The following is a 27,465-nucleotide window of genomic DNA, read 5'->3' on the forward strand; positions in this document are numbered from 1 at the left end:
TAAGAAACCATTAAAAATGAGAACAATCCGTTCCCAGCTCCCGATAAAAAATAATGTTCTACAAAATAAGCCGTAAAACTACACAAAACATACCTTTTTTATGTATAATAAATGTGCTATTGTATTGTAATTAAAGAAATAAACTGTACAGTATAATAAAGTCATACCCGAGTGAAGTTGCCGTGCTGTAAATTTTTGTTGCTATTCAAAACTGCTGTGTTACTATCCATGTATTATACTCGATGACGCGTACGGTGATGAACTGAAACATCTTTTCAAGGGACCGGATGATTTGGTTTGTTTCTCATGTCGGCCTTCTGCGCTGGGTTTTGTGTGAAAAGAACTCAGAAAGAAATACAAAACGGTCGTGGGAGAAAAGGTAACTTGGTACTTTTTTTAACAATCACGTCAAGAAAAGGAGATTAATACGAGCTATTTGTGCACAGGTTCCCACACTCCTCGCTCCGCCATCCCAAAAAAAAAAAAAAAAACGTCAACCGCGACACACGCCGCGCCGCACGACAATTTTCACACGTATAACGGACGCTGTGGCTTCTCCAAAATATGTCAGTCATATTTGTGGAAGTTCCGCTTTTTTTATGATATACAGTAAAGTCTCGTTATATCGATATCGGATATATCGATAGTCCCGGTTATATCGATACTATTTCTATGCACGCACAGAGAAAATTACATGCAAACCGGGTCGGATATATCGATAGTCCCGGTTATATCGATATTTTTTCGGACTCCCTTGAATATCGATATAACGACACTTTACTGTATATATTTTTGGCGTCACTTAACTGCTCCGCGACTGACAAACGACCAACCCGTTCTCGTGGCAACGGGGCCGCTCTGCTGTACTCTTGCTCAACTCAACTTCGGGCAGAACACCGGATTAAAACCTTCTCCCGAAGCAGCGGAATAATCTGAAGATTACCCCTGCGACATCAAGCTGTTACATAACTGATCCCCGGTGTGCTAATGTGTACTTTCCTCCCAGTTGAGCATCAGAGTTTGATTCAAAGGAGGGAAAAAAAAGTCATTACATTTAGTACGGTCATGTTAACTAGCGTATAGCCGCCAAAGGTTGAGGTCGTCCTCGCGTTGAGGTTGTTAGTTTGGCAACGATGTAACCCAAGTTTGGATTTTCAAAACAGAACGCCTCATAATTTAGCACCAAATCCTATTTTATAGATTTTTATTTTGTCATCCTCAGTCAGATTTGGAGATAGTACTTTCCATGCTTTGTCAGATTTTTATACAGTGATACCTTGTCTTACAAACCTAATTGGTTCACAGACAGAGTGTGTAAGGTGAAAAGTGTGTATACCAAAAATTAATTTCCCATAGGAAACAATTAAAATGAGAATAATCCGTTCCCAAGTACCCATCAAACATGATTTTCTACTAAAAAAGCCGTGAAACTACAAAATAAATTACCTTATTAGATGTATAATATATGTGCTATTGTGTTGTAATGAAAGAAATACTTTGCACTGTATAATAGTCATTTTATTTTATATTTGTGATGGTCTGGCTTCATGGAGTAGGGTGGGAGGAGGTCGGAATTGCTGTTTGGAAGGAGAGTCATATTCCATAAGGACTGTAATTAAAGAAATAAACTGTACAGTATAATAAAGTCATTTTATTTACCTTTGCGATGGTTGTTGATGGCTTGATGGAATGGAGTGCATTAAACATTTGATGAGGAACGTAGCCGCCTTCTTTCACCATCTTGAGGAATGATCCCTTGTAGGTGCTTTCTCTGCGATAATTTTACCTAGTTCCTCATCAATTGTGTTCTGTATAGCTGGGTTGATAGCTTTTTGCATCAAGTGTACAGATGGCTTGTGCGGGTTATTTGTGGAACCTGATTGATGGGATATTTTAACCTTGCAGTGTACACTCTTAAAAAAAATGACACTTAAATTTTACGTAAATTTTTAAAAACTTTTAAAAAAACTGCATTTTGTCAGTCTTTTGACTGTTTTTTAGACCCTAGTAATAGTTTAACTTGAACTTTTTCTCAGTGTTCTCAGAATTGTGGCTACTTTTCCAAAATGTTTTGTCATATTTTGTGTTTGTCAGCTTTTGTCTCCATTTATGTTGTTGGTTTTGCGCCATAAATGAGTGAGGCGTGTTTTTGGGAGGGTTGTAGTTTTGACATGCTTACACTGATTTTGCTGTATTTGGCAGTTTTTTGCTCTTTCTTTTTGATTGCCATAATTCTCTATTTAGCTTTGTCACAGTTTTTGTCAATTTTTCGTCCAATTTCACCTGTGCATCATTCAAAAAAACTGCATTATCAAGTAAATTCCCCATTCCCATCTTTCAGTTCAATGCATTAGCTCACAAACTGAATCCCACATACCGTGCACCAAAATTGAGCCGCAAAGAAAGGAAGTCCATATAACTGCATCACCCATCGACCCAGACACAAAACTCCCAAACAAAAATGGGTGAGAACAGGTTCTGCAGCGCGATGATATTGCGCCCAAACAACTCGAGCGGCAGCGTAGTTAAGTCGCGATCACGCTTCATATCCTGCCTAAAATAATGCCCCGTTTTCTCACGCCAGCTCACCTGTTAATCATCAATGATTACACTTCCTGCTCTGACGCGGTGACTTCAAGTTCAACCCAACAATTGAGTCACACCGTTAAGATAATAAATAAATAAATAAATAAGAATGAATAGACAAATAAATAAATAGACAAGCAAATAAATAAATAAATGAAAATTATAAAAAAAATGAATGAGTGAATGAATTAATTAACAAATTAATTAATGAACGAAAGAATGAGTAGACAAGCAAGCAAACAAATAAATAAATATAAATAAATACATAAATGGGTGGGTGGTTAAATAAATTAATTAATTAATATATAAATAAACAAACTAATAGACAGATAAATAAATACACCCATAAATAAATAGATAAATAAATAAATGGGCGGATAAATAGATGAATGGGTGGATGAATAAATAAATGTACAGGTAAATAAATAAATAAATACATAAATAAATAAATAAATGAGAATGAAGGAATGAATAGACAAGCAAGCAAATAACTAAATAAATAAATGGGTGGGTGTTTAAATAAATAAATTAATATATAAATAAACAAACTAATAGACGGATCAATAAATACCTCTATAAATAAATAAATAAATAAATAAATAAATAAATAAATAAATAAATAAATAGATAGATAGATAGATAGATAGATAGATAAATAAATGGTTGGATAAATAATGAATAAATGATGAATAAATAAATACATATGTAAATAAATAGATAGATAGATAGATAGATAGATAGATAGATAGATAGATAGATAGATAGATAGATAGATAGATAGATAGATAGATAGATAGATAGATAGATAGATAGATAGATAGATAGATAGATAGATAGATAGATAGACAGACAGGGGTGTCTCCCGGCGTCAGAATTTTTCCAGCCAAACAAAGTTTTTTTCTCTTAAAGCAAATACATGACTGAACTGCATAAAGGCGCCACCACAACTCCGAGAGGATGAAACGAAACAAGGTAAGTGGAGGGAAAAGGGGGGGGTGGAAATAGGGGGAGGGGTAAAGGGGTAAAGGTCAGTGTCACGAAAAGCGTCAGATCAATGATTAGCTCGGACTGAACCGATATGACCTATAATCTTGCTGGAGTGCAAAGCGATCGTGATGCGACGACGCCGAAGTGGCGGGAGCTCTATTTGGCTGCGACTGAGGATTGATTGTACTTGAATATTTCGTTCTTCATGACTCGTCATGAGCGTCTACTCCTGACATTAAATTAAAAAAAAGGGTGGGGGACATATCCGCTGTCATGGAAAAGTTCATATTTGAGCAAATATCGTATTAATGTTTTTTTTGTTGTACCCTTAATTGTGAATTAGAGCGTGAAGCAGAACAACCCAAAACTGACTCCAGTCCGTCTGAAGCATGAAGCCAACTGCAAGCATCTCCGCCAGTTACTCAGCTCACAATACAGTAAAGTCTCGTTATATCGATATTCAAGGGAGTCCGAAAAAATATCGATATAACCGGGACTATCGATACAGTAAAGTCTCGTTATATCGATATTCAAGGGAGTCCGAAAAATATCGATATAACCGGGACTATCGATATATCCGACCCTGTTTGCATGTAATTTTCTCCGTGCGTGCATAGAAATAGTATCGATATAACCGGGACTATCGATATATCCGATATCGATATAACGAGACTTTACTGTATTTACAACGCGGTGGGAACACATCGTTTTTATGGCGTAAAAAGTTGAGTCAACGCTAGCTAGAACTCATTCGCTGCCATTCCCAAATTGATTTGGGAATTGAAAAGTGTGACGCGGAACGCCATTCCCAAATTTTTCTTACGGGGGGTGCCGATAAAGCATTGGTCAGACCTTTGGAGATGTTTTTCCATTCCATGAGGGGGCAGCATTTCCCTTTTTTTATGTTAGCGCATTGTTCCAGCTTCCGCTGTTGTTAAAGCACTATATAAACTAATATGTATGTATTGCATTGTATTTTGGACAGCCGCCCTCATTTCAAGCTCATATAACTCCAGACCCATGTCATTTAGGAATTAACTTTTTTTTCTGATGAAAGAAACGAGTCTAAGATGTCTTACATTGCATTGAATATTTATGTCGTCCTGAACCTTCATATTCTGTTGGGTCCTGGAATTTGAATGAAAATGACAAAAACCCTGGCACTAGAGTGGACACATTTTTGCAAATCTGGCAGTGAATGAGTTCATAACATCTAAGGTGATTTTCTTCTTGACGCTCCCCAACTTACGAACAAGATATGTTTCCTCACGGTCGTTCGTAAGGTGAATTTGTTTGTAAGTTGCTTCAGTGCTATATTTTGTATGGAATGTATTTTTAAGGCTTATATAAGTATGTTTAAGGTTTATATACGTATGTTATGGCATGTATAATTAACCTGTATTGGTTTGTACTGAAAAATAAACATTTAATAAAATATATGCTCTACAAAGATATGTTCATGTAGAGAGAATACTACATATGTTATTACAGTAAAGTCTCGTTATATCGATATTCAAGGGAGTCCGAAAAAATATCGATATAACCGGGACTATCGATATATCCGACCCTGTTTGCATGTAATTTTCTCCGTGCGTGGATAGAAATAGTATCGATATAACCGGGACTATCAATATATCCGATATCGATATAACGAGACTTTACTGTATAAAAATGTTCGTGTGTACTGTTGTTCGTACCTCGAATGTTTGCAAGTAGAGGAGTGTCTTTAATGTGTGAATTGTTTTCACTGCTGAATGATAACATTCGGACGAGTGTTAGAAACCTTAAAAAAAAATGTTAAAATCTTCTTTTCCTTTCGGCTTTTCCCTTCAAAGGGTCGCCACAGCGAATCAGTATCCTCCATCTTCAGATGTTTGATTCGCATATCTGTTTTGACCAAGCTTTTACGCCGGATACCCTTTCTGACACAACCCTCTGTATTTATCCGGGCTTGGGACCGGCATAAGAAGACTCTTGTGGCTACAGTCCATACTTAGTGAAATTATGAACAAAAAAGTTATTTTTTGGTCTCACCTGACCCCAAATGTTAAAATGCCAGTTGAAAAAGCTGTTGGTAGAGATTATTTACATCATTTCCTTCGAAATAGATTCGTACAAATCCAGACACTCTGATCTTATGATCTTCTACTATACGTTTTTGTGGTGGTATTTTTCCATGTATAAAAAAAAGAGAGCAATAAAAGTTACAAAACACACACCAAAAAAAAAAAGAAAAGCAACGCAGCTGCAACTCCAACAAATGCAAAATAATAGGTCCGCCCTATCCATAATCACCACGTTTCTTTGTGAAAAACACGACGGGACGAGGAACGTAAAGGGACGTTGAGCCCATAGACATTCCTTTTATCAATTTTGTTAATCCCAAACAAGATCTTATTTGAATGCAAAAATTTGGTATTTTGTCATAATGCAACTAAATACGTCTGGTGGTCTCTTTCGCTCTGGTAAAAAAAAAGGGTGGTTTCCTCCCTAAACATCAATTATGAGCCAAAGCCACGCTCCCAACGCTTTGGGATAATCTTCCTGAGCAGGGCTCAATTATAGTTTATTTCCAGCTCTCTAACTTCAGCTCCACGCAATCCAGTGAAAGAAACAAAATATATATAAACATGTCAAGAGCTCAGCGGTTACTGTGTTTTTATTCTGCTACACATGGGATTAACTTTTACTGACCCTAAATGTGTTAGCTAGCTAGCTCAACCTTTTATCATCCATCAAATGACGTAGCAACTATTTTGACATTCGACCGCCACCTCAACAGTAATTGTTTTCCATTTCATTTCTAAGCGCCTTTCAAATCACTCAAGGTCACTTTCAGAAGTTACTCAAATAGATAGAAAGCTATCTAACTAATAGATAGCAAATAGCTAGCTAGCTAGAAAGCCAGCCTTTCATCACTTTGCTGCTATGAAATGTAAATGTCTCCACTGCGAGACTAATAAAGGCATATCCAATATCCAATCCAATAGATATACAGATAGATAGCTTGCTAGCCAGCTAGAAAGCCAGCCAGCGAGCCAGCTATATAGCTAGCTAGCCAGCTAATAAATAGTAAATAGATAGCAAATAGCTAGCTAGCTTTTAGTCCTTTTCTTCCAAACGTCAAGTAGACTCTCAGATGATCTTATTTCTCATATAATACAGTAAAGTCTCGTTATATCGATATCGGTTATATCGATAGTACCGCTTATTACGATACTACAGTAAAGTCTCGTTATATCGATAGTACCGCTTATTACGATACTATTTCTATGAACGCAAGGAGAAAATTACATGCGCGCAGGATCGGATATATCGATAGTCCGGTTATATCGATATTTTTTCGGACTCCCGAGAATATCGATATAACGAGACTTTACTGTATTTTTATCTGCTCATTGGAGGATGATTCCCCCAACTCCTGATATCTGCGTTAAATACTAATTCAGTCTTTTTTTTTTGTCTGTAGTGCCAATCAAATTCCATTTTGCATTTTCTGGATAAATTCAATCATGAGATCCAATATTTTTCGGCGTGGTGCGGGCTTCTATCATCATCATCATTATCATTATCATTATCATTATCATTATCATTATCATTATCATTATCATTATCATTATCATTATCATTATCATTATTATTATTATTTCCTTCTATTATTTTCTGCGGCTCATCTCCATCGTCGTCAAGGTTGCTTTTGCAGCAAAAAAAAGATACCTCGTCATAGTGCGGTTTAAAGAGTCGGGCAGTGGATTGGGGGCGGGGGGTGCATTATCACTTCCTGGTAGGCTGTTTTTGAGCATTTCCAAATATGGGCATGCCGACATCTTTCTGTCTTGCTACGAACTTTTTCCGCACCGATTGAGTGAAACGTGAAAAAGGGGCTGAGATCGCTCACCCAACTCCAGCTCTTGGTGTCACTTACAAGGCCACCCCCTCCCCCTCTTAACATCACCCCCAAGGACACCTATCCCTCAGGGATGCGACAGTACATACGGTATAGACACACCCCTACTGATGAACATTACAGTTATGTATAGGAACATTTTTTGTAGTAACATATGTAGTATTCTCTCCAGTTGTACATGTACATATCTCTAGAGCATATATGTTATTAAATGTTTATTTTTTAGTACAAACCAATACAGGTTACTTATAGAAGCCTAAAAGGACAACCGACGTCACTTTTTTGTTTCCTAACGTATTATAGCATCTAAAATACCCAAAACACGCAGTATGATTATTCAAATGCAAAACACCAATAAAAATGATTTAGTGTGCAAAATCTGCAAAAAATTGAGCTGCGAATTGGGAATTTTAAGAAAGTCCCGCCCCCAGTTCGTGACGTCACGCCAAGACGTCTTGCTTTGCTGGAGAATCAAAACAATGGCTTCAGATTCGAAGAATATGCTTTCTTGTTACACATCCAGTTATTGTTCAGGTTTTGTTTTTTTGTTTTTTTGTTTTTTTAAAGGGGTGGTGATAAAGCGTTGGTCAGACCCCTAGCAATGTTTTTTCCCTCCCACAAGGCTTTTTCTTTTGCCCATGTTAGCGCTTTGTTATAGCTTCAGCTGTTGTTAAATCGCTATATGAATGTATTGTATGCTATAAAAATCAATGTATTGTATTGTATTTTGTTCACCTGCCCCCATTTCAGGCTCAGATAATTCCAGACTCATAACTTAGGAATTAACTCTTTTTTTTTTCGAATGAAAGAAGAAAGTCTAAGGTTTCTTACACTGAATTGAATGTCTAAGTAGTCCAAAAACTCAATATTCTGTGGGTCCTGCAATTTGAGTGAAAATGACAAAAACTCTGGCACTGGAGTGTACACATATGCAAATTGTCTGACAGGGAATGAGTTAATCAGAATCAGAATCTGATAATTATAATTATTTTCTTGATAACGAATTATACTCGCAAGTGAAGTTACCACTACTTGGGTAAAATGTAAACAACAGGAGGTACACACAAAATGGCCTACTTTTTCTTGAATTTATTTGCTCTAAAGTGACATTGACAAACACAATTGCAGATGGCAAACTACGCCCCATGTTGAAACAGGTGACCGCGAGGTTGAATGAAGACAAACGGGCCAATGTAGCATGTGCTAAAGGGTCTTCACCAATCCAAATATTTGCTCTGTCCCGTGCGTCAACGCACTTTGCGCAGTGCAACGCCACCGTCAGCAGAAGCACGAGCTGGAGGTCACTAATTTGAGAGATACATGATGCATAAAACAAATGGCAGTAAGTGTGCGTTTTGATTTTATCCAAGCATTTTAAGACATTTTTACGCTGTGTCTGCAATGCTGACTTGGCTCGGCTAATCCATGTGGGCCAGTTTAGCTGGGTTCTCACAGTCTGGAAATTTCACAGAGCTCTTAGGTCAGTGTTTCGACACTGTGAGCTTCAATGGTTCAAGTAATGTCTCAGCGGATTAAAACAAACACACTCATTCGCGCCAACTTTCCTTCTGATAAACTTTGAAATACAGCGAAAACATGCGGTTAAACAATGAATTCAACCGACACTATTTTTTTGTTTCCTAACTGACATCAGAAAAACGTTTTGTAGCATCGAAAATACCCAAAACACGCAGGCTGATATTTTTAGTCAAATGAAAAACACCAATAAAAATGACTTCAAGTGTCCCAAAACTACTTCAAAATGACGGAAATTGCGAGTTTCAGAAGGTCCCGCCCCCTTGTTCGTGACGTCACGCCAGGACGTCTTGCCTTGCTCTAGAATCAAAACAATGGCTTCAGATTCGGAGAAGATGCTTTCTTGTGACTCATCCAGTTATGAATATGATTCAAATAGTTCTGAAGTGGAAAGCATAAATGGTTGCAATCAATTAAAGAAGTCCTTATAATAATAATACATTTCATTTATAAGCGCCTTTCAAAACTCTCAAGGACACTTTACAGTCACAGAATATTTTTTCTGCGCGTGAGCAGCGGCAGCCACGAGCGCCAGCGTTCACTCAACCCGGAAGTAACAAAGTAAAAAAAATATATAATACATCATGAGATAAGAATATTTGTCTTACAATGGTGATTCCTGATTTACGGTGGCAAAATTATGAAAGGGAGACAGTAGAAGACAAAAACTATATACATTAATATAAAATATAAATCTATTAACTCATTCACTGCCATTAGCCACAAAGGAACATAAGCCTTCTTGTGACAGTCCCACGCCCGGATAAATACAGAGGGTTGTGTCAGGAAGGCTTCCGTATCAATTCGAGCCATCAGGACACCAATGTAGCGTTCCAGAAAATGCACAATATGGCGCTCAAACTCTGTTGGAAATGGGCTGATTTGTCTGCTGGGAATTTGCGTCAAATAGTATCAAATAGTAGTCTTCGTGCAACACACAACGATTCACCATCGCGTTATTTATGTTTGCTTCTAATTTCGCTATCAACACGGAACAACACAAAGTTTTCAGACCAAATAAAATACCCAAAATGCATTGTGTGTCGCTTTCTCGGTCAGGGGCGTTCCAGACGTGACGTCACGTCAGGAATCATCACCAACTCAAAAACAAGACTTCATGAATATTCAGTGCGAGTCTTAAAACTTAAAATATATCTATATGCCTTGGAATCTTTGTAAAATGCGCTCAATAGAAGTCATTTGAAGTGATTTTACAAATTATTGATGAAACATGTCCGGAGGTGTCAGTTGTCCTTTAAATATGTTGGAAGGCACTGTTGTGAACATGTTTACGTTTTAGAAAGCAGGGTCATTTATTCCATAGCTAAACTTTTTGGGCACTGGATTTAGTACCCGCATATCCAGTGATACAATTTGCTCGTTCTACTACAATAAACTAGAGTATATACTTTGCATGGTCTGTCATATATCAAAAATATGGAATCTGTACACGAATAATTTTCCAGAAACCCATGAGGCAAAGCAAATACAGTAAAGTCTCGTTATATAGATATCGGATATATCGATAGTCCCGGTTATATCGCTATTTTTTCGGACTCCCTTGAATATCGATATAACGAGACTTTACTGTACTTCATTGTGGTAACTGAGGCTGATAATTTAACTCCCCAGAACAATCTCAACTCCATCACGGTTAGACATGTTGTAGTTTTAAAGTCTTTAACAAACAAGCCATCCGGAAAGGAAAAAAAAGAGCCAGAGGGCAACTTAAGCGTGACCTCCCCCTAGCACAAATGCCATGTTAGGCTTGTTATTCCTTCGTTGATGACATTTGACTTTTAAGTTTTTAGTGGTATGATAGTGTAGGCAATTCACAGCCGGAAGGTGATTTTAAAACGTCTACGATAGTTGAAAGATTTAACGCAGGATCCTTCCAGCAGCTTTGTTAGCCTCATGTATTGGGGCTTGGGGGGCTAATGTTAAAGAGATGCTAGGTAGCCACAACAGCCAAGTTTCAAGTGAATGTTTTAAAACACCGGAATAGGCAACGGTGTTAACCGTCTTATAAAAGGAAACTAGGGTGGACGATATGACACTTTTAACTCCTTGTTTGGCATGCTTTAAGGCTGGGTTTCACCCAGCACCATAACGACAAAGTTAGCGTGCGGTAACGTTGCATACATCACAGTGCGAATGACCACAACGTTTTTTTCCGATACAACAACGGTGTTACTTACAACTTTGTTCCTCTCTGTGTCTTCTCTTTTTCTTCTTGTCTGTGTCCTTCACTCCCCCACCGTTATATTTGAGCTATGCGGCCAAGCTCGCACACTTCATTCGCCGAACAAGCTCCAACGTCCTGGCCTTCCTCCATTGGAACGATTTACGTAGTGGTGTGATTTGTGTTTTTTTTTTCCTCTCTTCAATCTGCTTCGGTGTTGAAAGTGTCTGTCAGAGTAGCCTGTGGTCACTTCGCCCCGCCTTTCGCTGTTGTGATTGGATACATGACGGTAGCGCATACATAAAATTCAGCTTACTATTGGACTAAAATAGGCGTCAATCGAACAAAAGCAGTCTGCTGATTGGACAACGTGGTCAGGGTGAGATCCCAAGGGGTACGCTCCGTTCTAAACTGGCGTACACCGAAATGCACGAGACGGGTGGGTGCTTCGCTACATTATCACAGATAATTCAACAAGGACATAAAATACGCAAAAAGGAAGACACCCCAACTTCTGGGTAGGCAGGTGACGTTGTTTTCAGAATGAGGCACACTCAAAAGGTTTGCCAGTTTCATGATCTACAATGTCGATCATAAAACTGTGTGATGTAGATTCTACATTAAAACATTAAAAATACATGCAATTAAATAGTAATAAGCACACAATTATCACAATTCACACAATTAATTGACAATGATCAAAAATATAATCAACACATGTATCAAATAGTCCCTACAATACTTAACAAGGTGAAATAAAATGAAGAATAAGAATTATTATTTGCTATCCATTAGCTAGCTAGCTAGCTTTCTATCTACAGTAAAGTCTCGTTATATCAATATTCTCTGGAGTCCGAAAAAATATCGATATAACCGGGACTATCGATATAAATCCAAATATGATTAAAAATCATAAAATAAACCACACAATTATAACGATAATTTTCATTTGTCCATAATGGATACTGTACTTTTAAATGTATTTCATACACCACCAAAAGATACAATGAAATATGCAATGCACCAAAATTCTGACGACTGGAACGGTATTTATGGTTCAAGTGACAACATTGCCCTCTAGAGATCCTTTAGTGAAAGTGTTGTTCATTTATTTATTAGTTTATTTGTTTAACCCTCATATTATGTTAAGGGGTCAATTTTACCCGTTTCCATTTTTGTGTTGACTAAAGCACTTTTCCTTTCTTCAAAACAGTTCTAAAATATCCCAATGGGATAGAAAATATGTCGTCTTTTTTGTCAAGTATGTTTATAACATCTCAGAAACAGTTGTTGTTGATGTCACCTATTATTTGACTGTTTTGTGTGGATTTTTACATATGGGTAAAATGACCCACAAACATAATCAGTGTGATTTTTTTCAACATAATGTGGGAATTTGCAGTCTACAACTGCAATTTGACAGTCTGCGGGGTGAAAAGATAAAAACAAGATATTCTAAGCATAATAAAAAATGTCAGAAGACTGAGGTGTAGACTGTAACGGTGCCTATCTTTTGGCTATCTATTAGCTAGCTATCTTCCTATCTATTTGAGTGACTTCCGGGTTGAGTGAACGCTGGTACATGTGGCTGCCACTGCTCACCCACAAAAAAACGTATCCTGTGACTGAAAAGTGACCTTGAGTTTTTAAAGGCGCTTATAAATGAAATGTATTATTATTATTATTATTATTATTATTATTATTATTATTATTATTATTATTATTATTATTATTATTATTATTATTATTATTATTATTATATGAGGGTTAATACAGAAAAAGAGAAAATCTAAAGTGACACGTTTATTTTTTCTTTTAATCATTCTGTTGGTCCCGCCAGATCTTTTTTCTTACACTCTTCACATACATGTTGACAGGACCTATTTCCACGATTAAAGGGGCCAGACCAGGGCCCAAACGGTGGCTCGATCCCAGGGCCGAGCTCCTGGAACTTGCGCCGACAAGTCCTGACATAAGATGCTTTCCCCACAGCAAAGCCGAAGATTCCTGCAACTGAAAGTTAAAAATCTTGGGTCAAAAAAATGCTATGTCACAAAAAAAAAAAAAACAGAACAGAAGTCATGTCGCATACCTGCTAGTTTTGGAAAGGGACCAAACCGCTTTGACGTTTTCCAAATACCTACATTAAAATACAATCAATAAGTCAATTGACATTTTAACTGAGGTGTGTGTGTGTGTGTGTGTGTGTGTGTGTGTGTGTGTGTGTGTGTGTGTGTGTGTGTGTGTGTGTGTGTGTGTGTGTGTGTGTGTGTGTGTGTGTGTGTGTGTGTGTGTGTTGCGTGTGCGTGTGTGCGTTTGTATGACTAGTCTTGTGAGGACCACTAACATTTTATACCATGAGGACATTTTTGACATTTGAGAACCTTTTGGCCGGTCCTCACAAGTTTTTCATTCTAAAGGCTTCTAGAGGGTCGATATATCCATCTGTTAAAGTTTCAGAGAGGTCCTCACAAATTCACCCAAAATGATTTTTTTGGTGTGTATTTTCATTTCACTTGGATACACACACTTTTAATTCACAGTGTGTGTTTATGTGTGTGTGTGTGCGTGGTTAATGAGAGGAAAAAGTTCATACCACAAAAAGTAAAACGATATTTTAACCAAATTCACATCAGGCGTGAGGACTTTGAATGTACCCATTCAGAAACCTCACTCCTGCTGTTATTTCACTTTCAAGTCCACTTTTTTTATTTTTATTATTTGTTTTTAAAGACGTTGAAGTGGGAAATGGGGTGACACTTAGTGTACCAATGTAACACTAGTTATTCTCTAAACTTATCAGCAACTGTGGTCCTCACTCCTTATCTGGAGTTATCTGGACCTCACAAAACCATTGAAACATGAGTGTGTGTGTGTGTGTGTGTGTGTGTGTGTGTGTGTGTGTGTGTGTGTGTGTGTGTGTGCTCTCAGTTATATGTGGTTATGGGGACAAAAACCTCTTTACACAGTCACGTCCTGGGGACCATTTGACGTATGGGGACAAAAAACCTGGTCCCCATAAAGAAAACATAAAAAACGTTTCAGAAAGGGTGGTCCCCACAAGTGATGATCCAAAAAGTGGTCCCCGCAAAGCATAAAAACGCGTATGTGTGTGTGTGTGTGTGTGTGTGTGTGTGTGTGTGTGTGTGTGTGTGTGTGTGTGTGTGTGTGTGTGTGTGTGTGTGTGTGTGTGTGTGTGTGTGTGTGTGTGTGTGTGTGTGTGCTCTCATTTATATGTGGTTATGGGGACAAAAACCTCTTTACACAGTCACGTCCTGGGGACCATTTGACGTATGGGGACAAAAAACCTGGTCTCCATAAAGAAAACATAAAAAACGTTTTAGAAAGGGTGGTCCCCACAAGAGATGATCCAAAAAGTGGTCCCCGGAAAGCATAAAAAGCGTATGTGTGTGTGTGTGTGTGTGTGTGTGTGTGTGTGTGTGTGTGTGTGTGTGTGTGTGTGTGTGTGTGTGTGTGTGTGTGCATGCGTGTGTATGTCTGTGTGTGTTGACCATTGTAGATGAGAGCCCCCGTGACAGCCATGCTGCCTACAGACAGGGGAAGAGCTAAAGAAAAGGAAAACAAAGATCATGTCACTTTTAAATTGTCAATGGAAAGAAAGTTCATCATCCAAATCATACAACATATGTAAAAGACTTGAGGGTTTCATAATTGTTATATCTTATTTATACTGTGTGTACATATATATGTTTCAAGTTGATAGAATGGTAACTTTAAGCTAATGCTATCACATGGCAACTGTTCTCTGTACACGGCACTGTTTCCAGAGGCCTCCCTACAAAAGAATGTAAACATAAGTTTGACTGCAAATTGAAGGAAGACCCGGGCCCCAGTGTTTCCGTCTGGTTCCCTCTTGTGCAATCCACTCATTTGTGTGAGTTTTCTTTTGTTTTGTTTTGCAGCATACCTCTATACCAGAAGCTTTCTTGTTGACATTCTTTCCACACCTTCGTCACGTCTTCGCTAGGGATGTGTCCTTGTGAGGTGGGGCACTGAAGGCACAAAGATCGCAGTACTTTACGGCGCGAGACACTAATAGGGACCACATTGACGGGCTTTAAAAATAGTTCACCGGAGATGGGACATTGTGATTTCCGAAGAAAAATTAGGTGTGTGTTTGGCAGATAGGGAACATGCTGTTTATTGCCAAACAGCACCACTTTGTATTGAAGTAGCTTAATATTTGTTCATAATGGGGAATACCATAGACAGAATAATACACAGCATTGCTATCTCAGGTATCATCTGATCAAGCAGCACATGAAGTGCATATCAAACTATCATCCTTAGCAGTTCTCAAGAAGTAGCTCAAAAAGCTTGGTGAGCTCTACTTTACAATCTCTATATTCCTAAAAGCCACCCAAAAAAAAGGTGAAAACGAACCTTCCATGCGCCCTTTGTTGCATTTTCTTTCTTCCCAGTCACTTCCGTACTCATGTTAGAGTCGCTGAGTTTCTTTGAGTAACTTTTCACTCTGTGCCCAAACCTTTCGTCAGGACTCCTCCCTGCATTTTTATGGACACCGCCCCAACTAAGAAAACACACAAGTAAATATTTTCCAATACTAGGCTGTGGCACTATGATTGGCTGGCATAGATTCAGGGTGTACCCCGTCTTCTTCCCAAAGACGGCTGGGATAGGCTCGAGCATGCCTGCGACCTTTGTGATAAGCAAATTAGAAAATGGATGAATGAAAGGGAAGGGTCACAATGGTAACAATGGGTGATGCTAAATCGACAATTAGATTTAAAAACTTTATATATTCAAATTCCACCTCCAAACCAAACCCATCTGTTTAAAATCACATTCACATTTAGTTTAATATGCTATTTTATTATTTATAATTTTTATTTATGGTTTTACTGTTCTGGTGGTTATTGTTCCATTGTTCTTTTTGATTGTAAAGTGTCCATGGGTGCTTTGAAAGACGCTTGTAAATAAAAAGTATTATTATTATTATTATTATTATTATTATTATTATTATTATAAAATGACTGGATAAAGTTTGAAAAACAGCAGCACGGTCATCAAATTGTAGGAATGTTTTTCTGTCAATGCAGAAAAATATGGGGTTCATTTGCGGTTCTGGCTTTTCTATGTTGAGTTTGTATATTCTCCCAGTGCATGAGTGGGTTTTCTCCGGGTACTCTGGTTTCCTTCCACATTCCAGAAACATGCATGCACGTACAGACGTGCAACCACATATTGCAGCGACAATGTAGTCCTGTTGAAATTTGACAATAGATGCTTAATGTCATTACAAATATTTTAATTCAGTAATTCCAGCAGAAAAACTTATCCTGTGACTGTAAAGTGACCTTGAGAGTTTTGAAAGGCGCTTAAAACTGAATTATTATATTATTATTATTATTATTATTGTAATCCAGTAGGGGGAGTGGGAACAAAAAGTCAAAAGGCGTTCGAGAGATCTTATGTCGGCAAACGCACCACCACAACTTCGATTGAAAAGTGGTAGTGGTCACGTGAAGAAATTGACCAATTCTATTGGTCGTTGAATTGCCGACAATTCAGATTGGGGTGTAGGCGGGGCCGACCTTTTTTTCGACATAGCTCATGTGACCAATAAAAAGGGAACACAATTGGAGGTGGAAGGCACCCGGTTTTACTCACTTTTTAAACAGTTTGAATTTGACAAATTTGCCGGGGTGTTTTCAATTAGTTTCGTGAAATTAAAACTGGAATATTCAAAAATCAAGATGGACCACGCCTGTTTTGAAATCATTGACCAATTGGAAAGGGCCTTGGGCGGAGTCATGTCGATGTGATTTTTGACGAGACCGCTTAAGTGGCCAATGGAATGGGAGCATGGGCGGAAGTATTATGGAATCGCTTCCAATCACCATCCGCGCGGCGCGGCATACGGTGGCTGGCTCCGCCCATTGGCCGGTCTGCAGACTTCCCACCGACAGTTGTGTTTCCTAAAGATGCACTCTGATGCAGCCAGTAAGTAGTAGCCACTACCGGCTTTCTTGGTCACGTTACGGGGCAGAACAGAACACATTCCGAACATGAATAGAAACGCGTTCGACTCGACGACCTTTCCGTGTTTGCACAACTCTGCGATTTTCGATGAATTTCTGCTATTTTGCGTCGGCCTCTTTGTATTTGCCAGTGGGACAACAAAGGACGTGTGCAGAGTCTAAATGCACTTCAAATTCCCGTTCGACACCACACTTCTTGATTGTGTGTAATCATTTAGACGTACACGCTAACCAGTCGCATTACTTGATTACAGCCGACGTGTGTGTTTTTTTTCGAATGTGAAGCTCTTGTTTCATGCTTCTCTGCTTGGTTTGCGGTCTTTTTTTCTGTAGCTTTAAGTATTCATTGACGGGCGAACGAGTTTCGGCTCCGGGGAATTTAGTGAACGACGAAATGAACGTGGAAATGTGTCAAATGCGCGTGGAGGTTTTTAAGAGAGTGAACACTGTGACGCAGTTGAGTTATCGTCTTTCATTTAGCCCATTCGCTGCGTTTAGCCGGCCTTAGTAGCACCCAAATTGGCTTGTATGCTAATTAGGACATTCGCGCGTCGTATTTACAAAATATTTGAGTTTTTAATATGCGAAAAAAAGCTTGTAAATCAGTCGGATTGAATGTTAAGTTGGGGGGGGGGGTAGATGGCTTTGAAAGAATTGCTGGCGTTGTCGAGGTTTTTGGTAATTGTAGTTCTTTAAGGCTGTGGCCGAGCAATGCCGCCATTGGGATTCATGTCGGAAATGAACCACAAATCCCAAGCGCACATCTCGCTTTCCCTACTTTGCAAACTCCTCGCAAGTTGCGCTGTTAATTTCGGTACACAAGCTAACGCTAGACCTGCAGCCTCGCTTTTAACGATCAATTTTGACTGCCATTTGAGAACCAACCGGAAATCAAATAAATACAATTTCGAATAACGTCAAGAGTCCTCCCCCTTCGTTTCGTGTTCAAACATCACGCCGTAGCACTCTAAAGCTAAGCCGTGTAGATCTATTGACACCGCTAGCGTTAGCCGACGGACGGGATCGGGACTTTTGACGAGACGGTGACGTCACCTTCGTGCTTCTTCGTGTCTCTTCGTACTTGACTTGACTTCCATGTCCACAATTGCTTATAATAACCGTACCTCATGTCTTTTATTATTATTTCTTTTGACAGATTTTCATCTGAATTCTCACTTGACTACACTGGCCAGCATCCATAAGATCCACCACACGTTGCACAGGCTGGTAAATGCATACCACAACATGTTTTATTTGTTTTTGAAGCGTATACTTGTTTGGCTTAAAAGCATTTGGCATCTCTTCTGGCAGAACCTCACGGAAGACACTGAGCAGGAGAGCCACACGTCAGGTAAGATCGACATTATTTCCTTCACCTGAATGGAGAATTGACCTACTCCATTTTGGATTATGCAATTTTCCCATCTAATAAATTTCCTATTCTAATAAACACATCCAGAAAAAAAAAGATCATATATGAAATATGATGATCTTTTTCTATAGCTTGTTGCTCCAGAGCCATGCCCTTGAGGAAAAAGAGGAGACCCACTGCCGGAGATGACATGTCAGCGAAGAAGAGTCGCCAGGACAGGTACTATATTTTATTATTATCTCAACAACATTTAAGATAATGTCATGCTAAAAAAACTGTTGTGATTAATAGCTTTCTCATCTATTATTATTTCGATCAAAATACATAGTAGGGATGTGACAAAAACTTTCAATAATAATTCATCACAATTTTTCTAATACCATATTAAAATGCATTTAACTAGCTTTCAAATGATGTATAGATTATTGTTGTTTGACAAATAATAAGGAAATAATGGAATTTTTAATTTTCGTAATATGAAGGGATTTTCTGCCTGTAATTACACAATGAAAATCTGTGACGAGTTCTTTATTACAGTTTAAACTATCATAACTTTCTTAATTCTTGGCAGATTAACTAGTAAGGTACCATTGAAAAGCTTTTGAAATTCTAAACAAGAACAGAAAACACAAGAAAAGATTCAAAATATAAATTAGCAAATATCAACGATCGAATGCAGGCAGATTTTTGTCAGAAATCAAAAATGGCTGTCACTAAGTACTAGGAAAGAAAATTGCCAGCTCTAGAGATATATATGCTAATGCTTCTTTTTGCTTGAAACTTGGCAGTTATGGAGGAAAATATATATTCTACCACTTCTATGAGTTCTAAAAATACAACTTACTCACCTTTATAAACTAGTGTTAGCGAAGTAATTTTTTTCCCCTGTTTCTCGTTGTTGTATTCGGAAATTTCAAGAACCAGCATGGAGGGAAACGTGTGTAATACGTCATCATAAACTGCATAGCTAGGAAAATCCCATGAAAAACGAATATGTACTTCACAAAAATGCAATGATATACGACAGCGAGTACAGAGTGCGCTCGGTTCATTGGACAGAAACAATCGCGGTGGAATATAGCTCACTGTAGCATACCTATACATTGTGGTCGCTGAAAAAAATTTATTTTTTCTTAAGATTGAAAGTCATATTTTAACAGGTGATTTTATCATTTTCCAAACATATTGGAAACATTGATACTATCAGATAAAAGTTCAAGAAAATAGTTTTGCTCATAATTCACAAGTGTAAAACAAAAAAATTATACTATTAGCCTGTATGTTTTGGATTGGATGTACAGTGATACCTCGGCTTATGAACTTAATTGGTTCCCATAGTGTGTAAGGCGAAAAGAGTGTATCCCAAAAATTAATTTCCCATAGGAAACCATTAAAATGAGAATAATCTGTTCTCAGGTCCCCATAAAACATAATTTTCTAATTTTGTAAGCCTTAAAACTACACAAAATATACCTTATTTTATGTATAATAAATGTGCTATGGTATTATAATTAAAGCAATAAATTGTACTGGATAATAAAGTCGTTTTATTTACCGTTGTGATGGTCGTTGATGGCTTGATGGAATGGAGTGGCCAGTTTCATCAGCATTAAACACTTGATGAGGAACGTAACCTTCTTCTTTCATCATCTTGAGGAATGAGCCCTTGTAGGTGCTTTCTTATCTAGTCGCGAACGACACATCATTCATTGAGGCAGCTCCGTGTACGAAAAAAAGTTTGTATGCCAAGGTAAAATTGTCATAAATTTAACATTCGTAAACCGAAAAGTTCGTAAGCCAAGGGGTTCGTAAACCGAGGTATCACTGTACCTTTATTTTTGTCGCAGTGGAGAAATTTACATTTCACAGGAGCAAAGTTATGAAAGGAAGAGGAAAGGAAAGAAATGAAAATGAAATATTAGCAGGAAAAAATTGCATCCAAATACATAACGCAAAACATTACAATCTAAAATACATAAGAAAAAAATGTGTTGAAGTACCAAAATATTTGACGTGAACAAAACAGATAAAAAACATATACCAGAACAAATAACTGCATTTGATTGATTTAATTTTTTGCTCCTGCAATTTTTGATCAAATAACTTGATCCGTTCTTTGTGCCCTTCTAGAAAAATCGACTCTCCACTCATTCGTGAGGAGGAAACCTTTTCGAATAAGAGATGCTTGGAGTGGTTCTATGAATATGCGGGTGAGCAGATATTTTCTCGTTTGAAATCGCTTTGTTTTGTTAGTGTCATGTGTGATAGTAATAGTAATAGTAACAGGAACAGTAATAGTAATAGTAATATTAGTAATAATAGTGATGATAATAGTGATGACAATAGTGATGATAATAGTGATATAATGATGATGATAATAATGATGATGATAATAATAATAATGATGATAATAGTCATGAGAATAGTAATGATAATAGTAAGAGTAAGAGTAGTAGTAGTAATAGTAGTAGTAATAGTTGTAGTACTAATAGTAATAGTAAGAGTAATAATGGTAGTAGTAATAGTTGTAGTATTAGTTGTAGTAGTTGTAGTAGTAGTAATTGTAATAGTAATAGTTTTAGTAATAATAGTAAGAGTAATAATAGTAGTGAAGGTAGTAGTAATAATAGTAGTAGTATTAGTTGTAGTAGTAGTTGTAGTAGTAGTAATTGTAGTAGTAATTGTAATAGTAATAGTTTTAGTAATAATAGTAGTGAAGGTAGTAGTAACAATAGTAGTAGTAATAGTTGTAGTATTAGTTGTAGTTATAGTTGTAGTAGTAGTTGTACTCGTAGTTGTACTAGTAGTTGTACTAATAGTTGTAGTCGTAGTAGTAGTAAATGTAGTAGTAGTAATTGTAGTAGGAATTGTAATTGTAGTAGTAATGGTAGTAGTAATAGTAATTGTAGTAGTAATAGTAGCAGTAATAGTAGGAGTAGTAGTTGTAATCGTAGTAATAATAGTAATAATAGTAATACATATCATTTATAAGCACCTTTCAAAACCCTCAAGGACACTTTCTGCTCGTTTCTTGACAGGCTGCGACGACGTGGTGGGACCAGAGGGGATGGAAAAGTTCTGCGAGGACATTGGAGTGGAACCTGAGAATGTAAGATGTCTAATTTTGGCAACCAAGCAATTTTGGGATTTTTTTTTACTGGTGCAGGTGTCAAAATGAACAAACCATGAATCAATGAAAAGGTTTCTTCAGCCGTCATTTGTACTTCTTTGAATGTGTTGAATGTTTCGGGCCTCATCTGAAAAGCTTCGTCAGAACACTAAACCTGTGCTGGTAGCTCTGGTCCTCCCTAATGGACAGAGGTGGCAGAGCCAGACCTCTGCTTTAATAGGTCCCTGCTCTAAGGTTGTGGAGGAGAGCCACCTCTGTCCATTCGGGATAGATAGAGGGCCAGAGCTACCAGCACAACTTTAGTTCGCTGACCAAGCTTTTCGGATGAGGAGCGAAAAGTCAGACACCTTCAAAGACATACAGATGACGGCTGAAGAAACCTTTTCATCGATGGACCACTCCTGTACGAGTGAGAGCTTACACAAACGACTAATCAGAATCAGAATCATCTTTATTGCCAAGTATGTAGAACACACAAGGAATTTGCTTCCGGTAGAACACACTGCACTAGTATCATCATCAAAAAGTTGCAAAGGGGCACTATACAGTTCTAATTGAGTTAGTGTTTAAAGAGTTAATGGCTTGGGGGAAGAAGCTGTTTAATATTAATACATTTCATTTTTAAGCGCCTTTCAAAACTCTCAAGGACACTTTACAGTCACAGGATATTTTTTCTGCGGGTGAGCAGCGGCAGCCAAACACGCGCTAGCTTTCACTCAACCCGGAAGTAACAAAGTAAAAAAAAAAAAAATACTTTAAATGTCTGCTGGATTTGGTGCGCCTGGATCGGTAGCGCCTGCCTGAGGGAAGTAGCTGGAAAAGGTGGTGGGCAGGGTGCGGAGGGTTCAGTAGGATTTTCCGCGCCCTTGTTTGTTTGTTCAATCATTAAATTATCCTAAAAGTACTTTGGCAATCAGTGAATTGAATGAGGAATTGTTTTTATTTATTTTTTAAGATTTTTTTTTAATGATAACCAAAAAAAACCCTAAAGGTCAGATTTATATTTTGTGTGTTGCAGGTGGTGATGCTAGTGCTAGCATGGAAACTAGACGCTCAGAGCATGGGCTATTTTACACTGCAGGAGTGGCTGAAGGGCATGGGCTCATTGCAGTACGTATGCCATCTTTTTTTTTTTTTTTGGGGGGGGGGGGGGGGGGGGGGGTTTTATGGTTATGGTCTGGATTTCCATCATCACTTGCTCTTTCCAGGTGCGACTCAACGGAGCGGCTAAGGAACTCATTGGACTTTCTGAGGTCCGTTCTAAACGACAGCACCAGCTTTAAACTCATTTACCGATACGCCTTTGACTTTGCCAGGGTGAGTCTGCTGGAAGTGAAATCAGTGCGTGTGTGCATGTGTGGAGCTATGCTATGGAAATAGGAGCAGTGCTTTAGCACAAATTTCTGGAATTTTGGTACCAACTATGTTGAAGTACAGTGAGACCTCAACTTACGAACTTAATTGGTTCCCAGACAGAATGTGTAAGGTTAAAAGTGTGTATCTCAAAAAAAAAATTCCCATAGGAAACCATTAAAATGGGAATAATCCGTTCCCGGGTTTCCATAAAATATACTTTTCAACTAAATAAGCCTTAAAACTACACACAACATACCTTATTCTATGTATAATAAATGCAATTGTATTGTAATGAAAGAAATACACTGCATTGTATCATAAAGTCACTATTTACATTTGTGATGGTCATTTATGGCTTGATGGAATGGCGTTGGAGGTCAAAGGGAATTGCTGTTTGGAAAGAGAGGCGCATTACATGACGACTAATTAAAGAAATAAACTGTGCTGTAAAATAAAGTTTTATTTACCTTTTTGATGGTCTGATGGCTTATGGAAGGAGAGTCACCTTCCATAAGGACTGTTGATATGTTAACCTCTGGTGCTGTTTGGTCGTGTGCTTCCGCCGAAGATCACTCCGCCAGCCGTGGTGGGTGTGTATTATGAAAATAGTGCTTATTATAAGGTTTAATTTTGAGAAATTTGACGTTTGTAAGACAAAAAGTTTGTAAGTTGAGGTGTTTGTCAGTTGAGGTCTCACTGTATCTAAGAGTAGTTCCATTGCAAAAAATAGTGTTATCATACAATGTTTTGAAATTTATATCAATTTGTATTTTAAATGTTGATCGCTCTGGGCCATTTCTGGTTAACTGGCTGTCTGTTAGCTATCTATTAGCTAGCTAGCTAGCTAGCTTTTTATTTATTTGAGTTATCCCGGGTTGAGTGAACGTTGGCGCGTGTGGCTGCCGCTACTCAACCACAGAAAAACTGATCCACTGACTGTAAAGTGACCTTGAGAGTTTTGAAAGGCGCTTACAAATGAAATTTATTATTATTATTATTATTATTATTATTATTATTATTATGGAATTGAGTACAAAAATAATCTTATGTATGCGTTTGTGCGCATACCCTATTGCAGGAGAAGGATCAGAGGAGTTTGGACTTGAACACGGCTAAGTGCATGCTGGGGCTTTTGTTGGGAAAGACGTGGCCTCTCTTTCCTGTCTTCAATCAATTTCTAGAGGTAAGGAGAGTCACCTGTTGACAGCCGTAGAGGAATTAACTCATTCTCTGCCATTCCCGAATGTATTCGGAAATTGAAAATACAACAATACCTCGGTTTACGAACCAATTGGCTGCCGAATATTTTGGTTTATGAACGTTAAATTTATGAAAAGTAGACTAATAATTTGGGTAAAAAGCGACGATTGTGATGCAATTGTGCTCCTGTTTGATTCCCTCAGCAATCAAAGTACAAAGTAGTCAACAAAGACCAGTGGTGCAACGTGTTGGAGTTTAGCCGGACAATCAACCTGGACCTCAGCAACTACGACGAGGATGGAGCCTGTAAGTTGAACGTGACCAATCTGGGGTAGTGGGACGGGTGTAAGTGAATTCCCTCTCAGGCAAATTGGCTAAGGAACCCAAAGAGATAATGTCGTCACGTGCAGGGCAGTTTGTGACGGTATATCCTGGCGTGATGTCACGAACAAGGGGGCGGGACTTTCTGAATCTCACCATTTCTGAGCTGATTTTGTGGCAGTTTTGGGACACATTATAGGACAACCGACATCTCCGGACATAATTTGTAAAATGGCTTCAAATGACTTCTACTGAACGTATTTTATAAAGATTCCACCACATATATAGCTATATTTTACGTTTTAAGACTCGCGCTGAATATTCAGGAAGTCTTGTTTTTGAGTTGGTGACGAGTCCGTAGGTGACGTCACTGAAGGAACGCCCCTGACCGAAAAAACGACACATTGTAGCAGTCCTGCCATCACGTCAATGTATTTTGCTGTACTTGTTTGGTCTGAAAACCTCGTGTTGCACCAAAAAGCCGCCAGAAGAGGGCGACCAAGTTCCATGGAAGGAATTTATCAGCCTGTGGAAACGGGCTGATTAATTCCTCACAGGAGCTTGGGCGCCATTTTCTGCCTCTTTTTGGGTGATACATTTCCCCCCAATGTTGCCTCAAAATGGCACGGAATAAATTCTTTAATCGATTGCAAACATGTATGCTTTCCTCTTCAGAACTATTTGAATCATATTCATAACTGGATGTGTAACAAGAAAGCATATTCTCCGAATCTGAAGCCATTGTTTTGATTCTCCTGCAATGCAAGACGTCTTGGCGTGACGTCACGAACTGGGGGCGGGACTTTCTGAAAATGCCCAATTTGCAGCTCAATTTTTTGCAGATTTTGGACACTTTAAGTCAGGGGTGTTAAAGTCATTTTTTGCCGCGGGCCACATTGTAGTTATGGTTTCCTCTCGAGGGCCGTTATGAATTTGGGGAACCCATTAGAATGTTTAAATCCCTTCCAATATTACATATAGAGCACACAGCAAATTAATGAATAACTCGTTTTCAAATCTGAAGTCAAGAATAATGACTTTTATTGTGGTTGACATCCAAAAATATGAAATTTTGGCTCAGATTTTCGCAATCATCATGGAATTTAACAAGTTTGATTTGCTTTCGCGGGCCGAAAAAAATGATGTGGCGGGCCGGATTTGGCCCGCGGGCCTTGACTTTGACACCTGTGCTTTAAGTCATTTTTATTGGTGTTTTGCATTTAACTAAAAATATACTGTGTGTTTTGGGTATTTTAGATGCTAGAAAACGTTTTTCTGATGTCAGTTAGGAAACAAAAAAATGGTGCCGGTTGTCCTTTTAAAAAAAAGGCAAACTTCATGTCGTACTTTGCCAAATGAATGGCTGGCTGATCATATCGATTTATGCTCCTCGAGGCCCAACTCCAACCAAAACTCTTTCTTCTCTCCCACCAGGGCCTGTCTTGTTGGACGAGTTTGTGGAATGGTACAAGGAAAGACAAATGTCCTAGCGACAACCGCAAACTATATATACATCTATTAAATCATAAGCCAACATCAGAAATACTGTGACGACCGCAACAATGAGAATCAACAACAGACAAACAAGCCACGGGTGGGAAATGGGTATCTTGGTGAGTGCACGTTTCCAATTTCGCTTCAGTTGGCTTACCCCCCCCCCCCCCCACCTCCTCTCTACTTGACCATATTCCACCAGAAAGTGGGAGAAGTCAAAAGGGGAGTCTTTAAAAAAATGAGCAAAATGGTGGGCACGTTTGTGCTGCCTGTGGTGTTTACTTGATTAGTGCCAGTCATTTTTCCCCCCTTTTTTTTGTTTTTTATTTAGCACCAAAAACCACATTGCTGCTAATTCCATTTGAAGTGGGCCAGAAAGCCCCTCCCCTCACCCCTTTCCTCAGCATTTCTCGGTCCTCACACCGGATCAATGGATGCATCCACTTAGCTGTGCCTCAAACTTGACCACACACGTTAGATAAACGGATGTACATATGTGTAAAAATCGGGAGTCTGTTTGACGTCAAACCCCCACGTGTGGTTCAGTCTTCTCTTTTTCGTCCGATAGTTTCAGGTAGCATCTCTCCCATCACCCCCCCACACCCCCCTGCAGAGTATTGAAATGAGTATTTTTAGCGCCACCTATGGTATAGGTCGGAATTGTACAATAGCCCTCTGCTGTTTTTTTTTTGTACACATTTCTGTGTTTGGCTGTGCTGTGATGCTGACTCGTCCAAATTATTTTAATATTTGCATGCAGATCCCGTCAGAGCCATTTTTTTTTTGGTTGGGTTGTTTTTTTTTTCTGTACAGAAATTTGTGTAAATGTTTTGTGCTTAGATTATTTTTTTTGGGTGGAGGTGGCGGGGGGGTATTCACCATCTTTATTGTTTAGTTTCCCGACGGGAACTCATGATTGTGTTTTAACCTGATGTTAAGACCTGGGGGGAAACAACAGGTGTAAACTCGTGGTGGAACAAGCGTTCCCTCATGTTGACGACACGTGAAAAAGCTTGCGTGGCGTCCATTTTTTTATTTTTATTTTTTCCAGCAGTGCATCCGTTGACCTGGCGTGCAATTGACACCACCACTGCTTTCACTATAAGTGAAATAGACACCAAGCGGTTATGTATAGATTTAATTCATGTTCTCATATGATCTTGTGACAACGCAGGAAAGTGAACGTGCTTGTCCCAACTGTATATATGTACGTAAAACTATGTGTCTATATGTCGGTTTTCACTATAACCAATGTCTATAATAATGAAATAAAAAGGGTTTATTAACTTAACTCAATTTGGCTTGTTTGGAGCACTTTATTTTAAACCCCAACAAAAGTTGAATCTGGAAAATAAAGATAAAAACATTTGA

General features: G+C 38.4%; 3 protein-coding genes across 7 annotated transcripts in view; 1 reads left to right on the forward strand and 2 right to left on the reverse strand.

Annotated features, from left to right (window-relative positions):
* Window positions 1–11,368, reverse strand: part of fryl (FRY like transcription coactivator) — a 121,231-nt gene extending 109,863 nt beyond the window's left edge. Inside the window, exon 1 of one of the 2 annotated variants that reach the window (XM_089001443.1) lies at window positions 11,215–11,368. The gene's annotated coding sequence lies outside the window, so the exon portion shown is untranslated. The remainder of the gene's footprint in view (window positions 1–11,214) is intronic. The other variant, XM_089001444.1, reaches the window with a different exon arrangement.
* Window positions 11,369–12,988: 1,620 nt separating this feature from the next.
* On the reverse strand, window positions 12,989–15,761 carry ociad2 (OCIA domain containing 2). The gene is made up of 5 exons (XM_089001446.1): window positions 15,603–15,761; window positions 15,127–15,211; window positions 14,711–14,764; window positions 13,291–13,338; window positions 12,989–13,211 (listed from the first exon to the last, which is right to left on the reverse strand). Exons 1-5 carry the CDS (start codon window positions 15,654–15,656, stop codon window positions 13,018–13,020), a joined length of 435 nt encoding a protein of 144 aa, XP_088857572.1. The 5' UTR covers window positions 15,657–15,761; the 3' UTR covers window positions 12,989–13,017.
* Window positions 15,762–17,140: 1,379 nt separating this feature from the next.
* dcun1d4 (DCN1, defective in cullin neddylation 1, domain containing 4 (S. cerevisiae)) lies at window positions 17,141–27,390 on the forward strand. 4 transcript variants are annotated; one of them, XM_089000271.1, is made up of 11 exons: window positions 17,141–17,183; window positions 18,378–18,448; window positions 18,533–18,572; window positions 18,725–18,812; window positions 20,724–20,803; window positions 21,632–21,702; window positions 22,742–22,833; window positions 22,932–23,040; window positions 24,158–24,262; window positions 24,483–24,585; window positions 26,035–27,390. In XM_089000271.1, the coding sequence occupies exons 1-11, from the start codon at window positions 17,165–17,167 to the stop codon at window positions 26,088–26,090; spliced, it is 834 nt and encodes a 277-aa protein (XP_088856397.1). In that variant the 5' UTR covers window positions 17,141–17,164; the 3' UTR covers window positions 26,091–27,390. The 4 variants fall into 4 exon arrangements, with proteins under 4 accessions (XP_088856397.1, XP_088856399.1, XP_088856400.1 ...); XM_089000273.1 differs by lacking the exon at window positions 17,141–17,183 and adding an exon at window positions 17,215–17,423; XM_089000274.1 differs by lacking the exon at window positions 17,141–17,183 and adding an exon at window positions 17,825–18,264.
* The last annotated feature ends 75 nt before the right edge of the window (window positions 27,391–27,465 follow it).

The sequence above is a fragment of the Hippocampus bargibanti genome, linkage group LG07 (assembly GCF_051943395.1).
Source record: "Hippocampus bargibanti isolate YZ-2025 linkage group LG07, ASM5194339v1, whole genome shotgun sequence".
NCBI lineage: Eukaryota > Metazoa > Chordata > Actinopteri > Syngnathiformes > Syngnathidae > Hippocampus > Hippocampus bargibanti.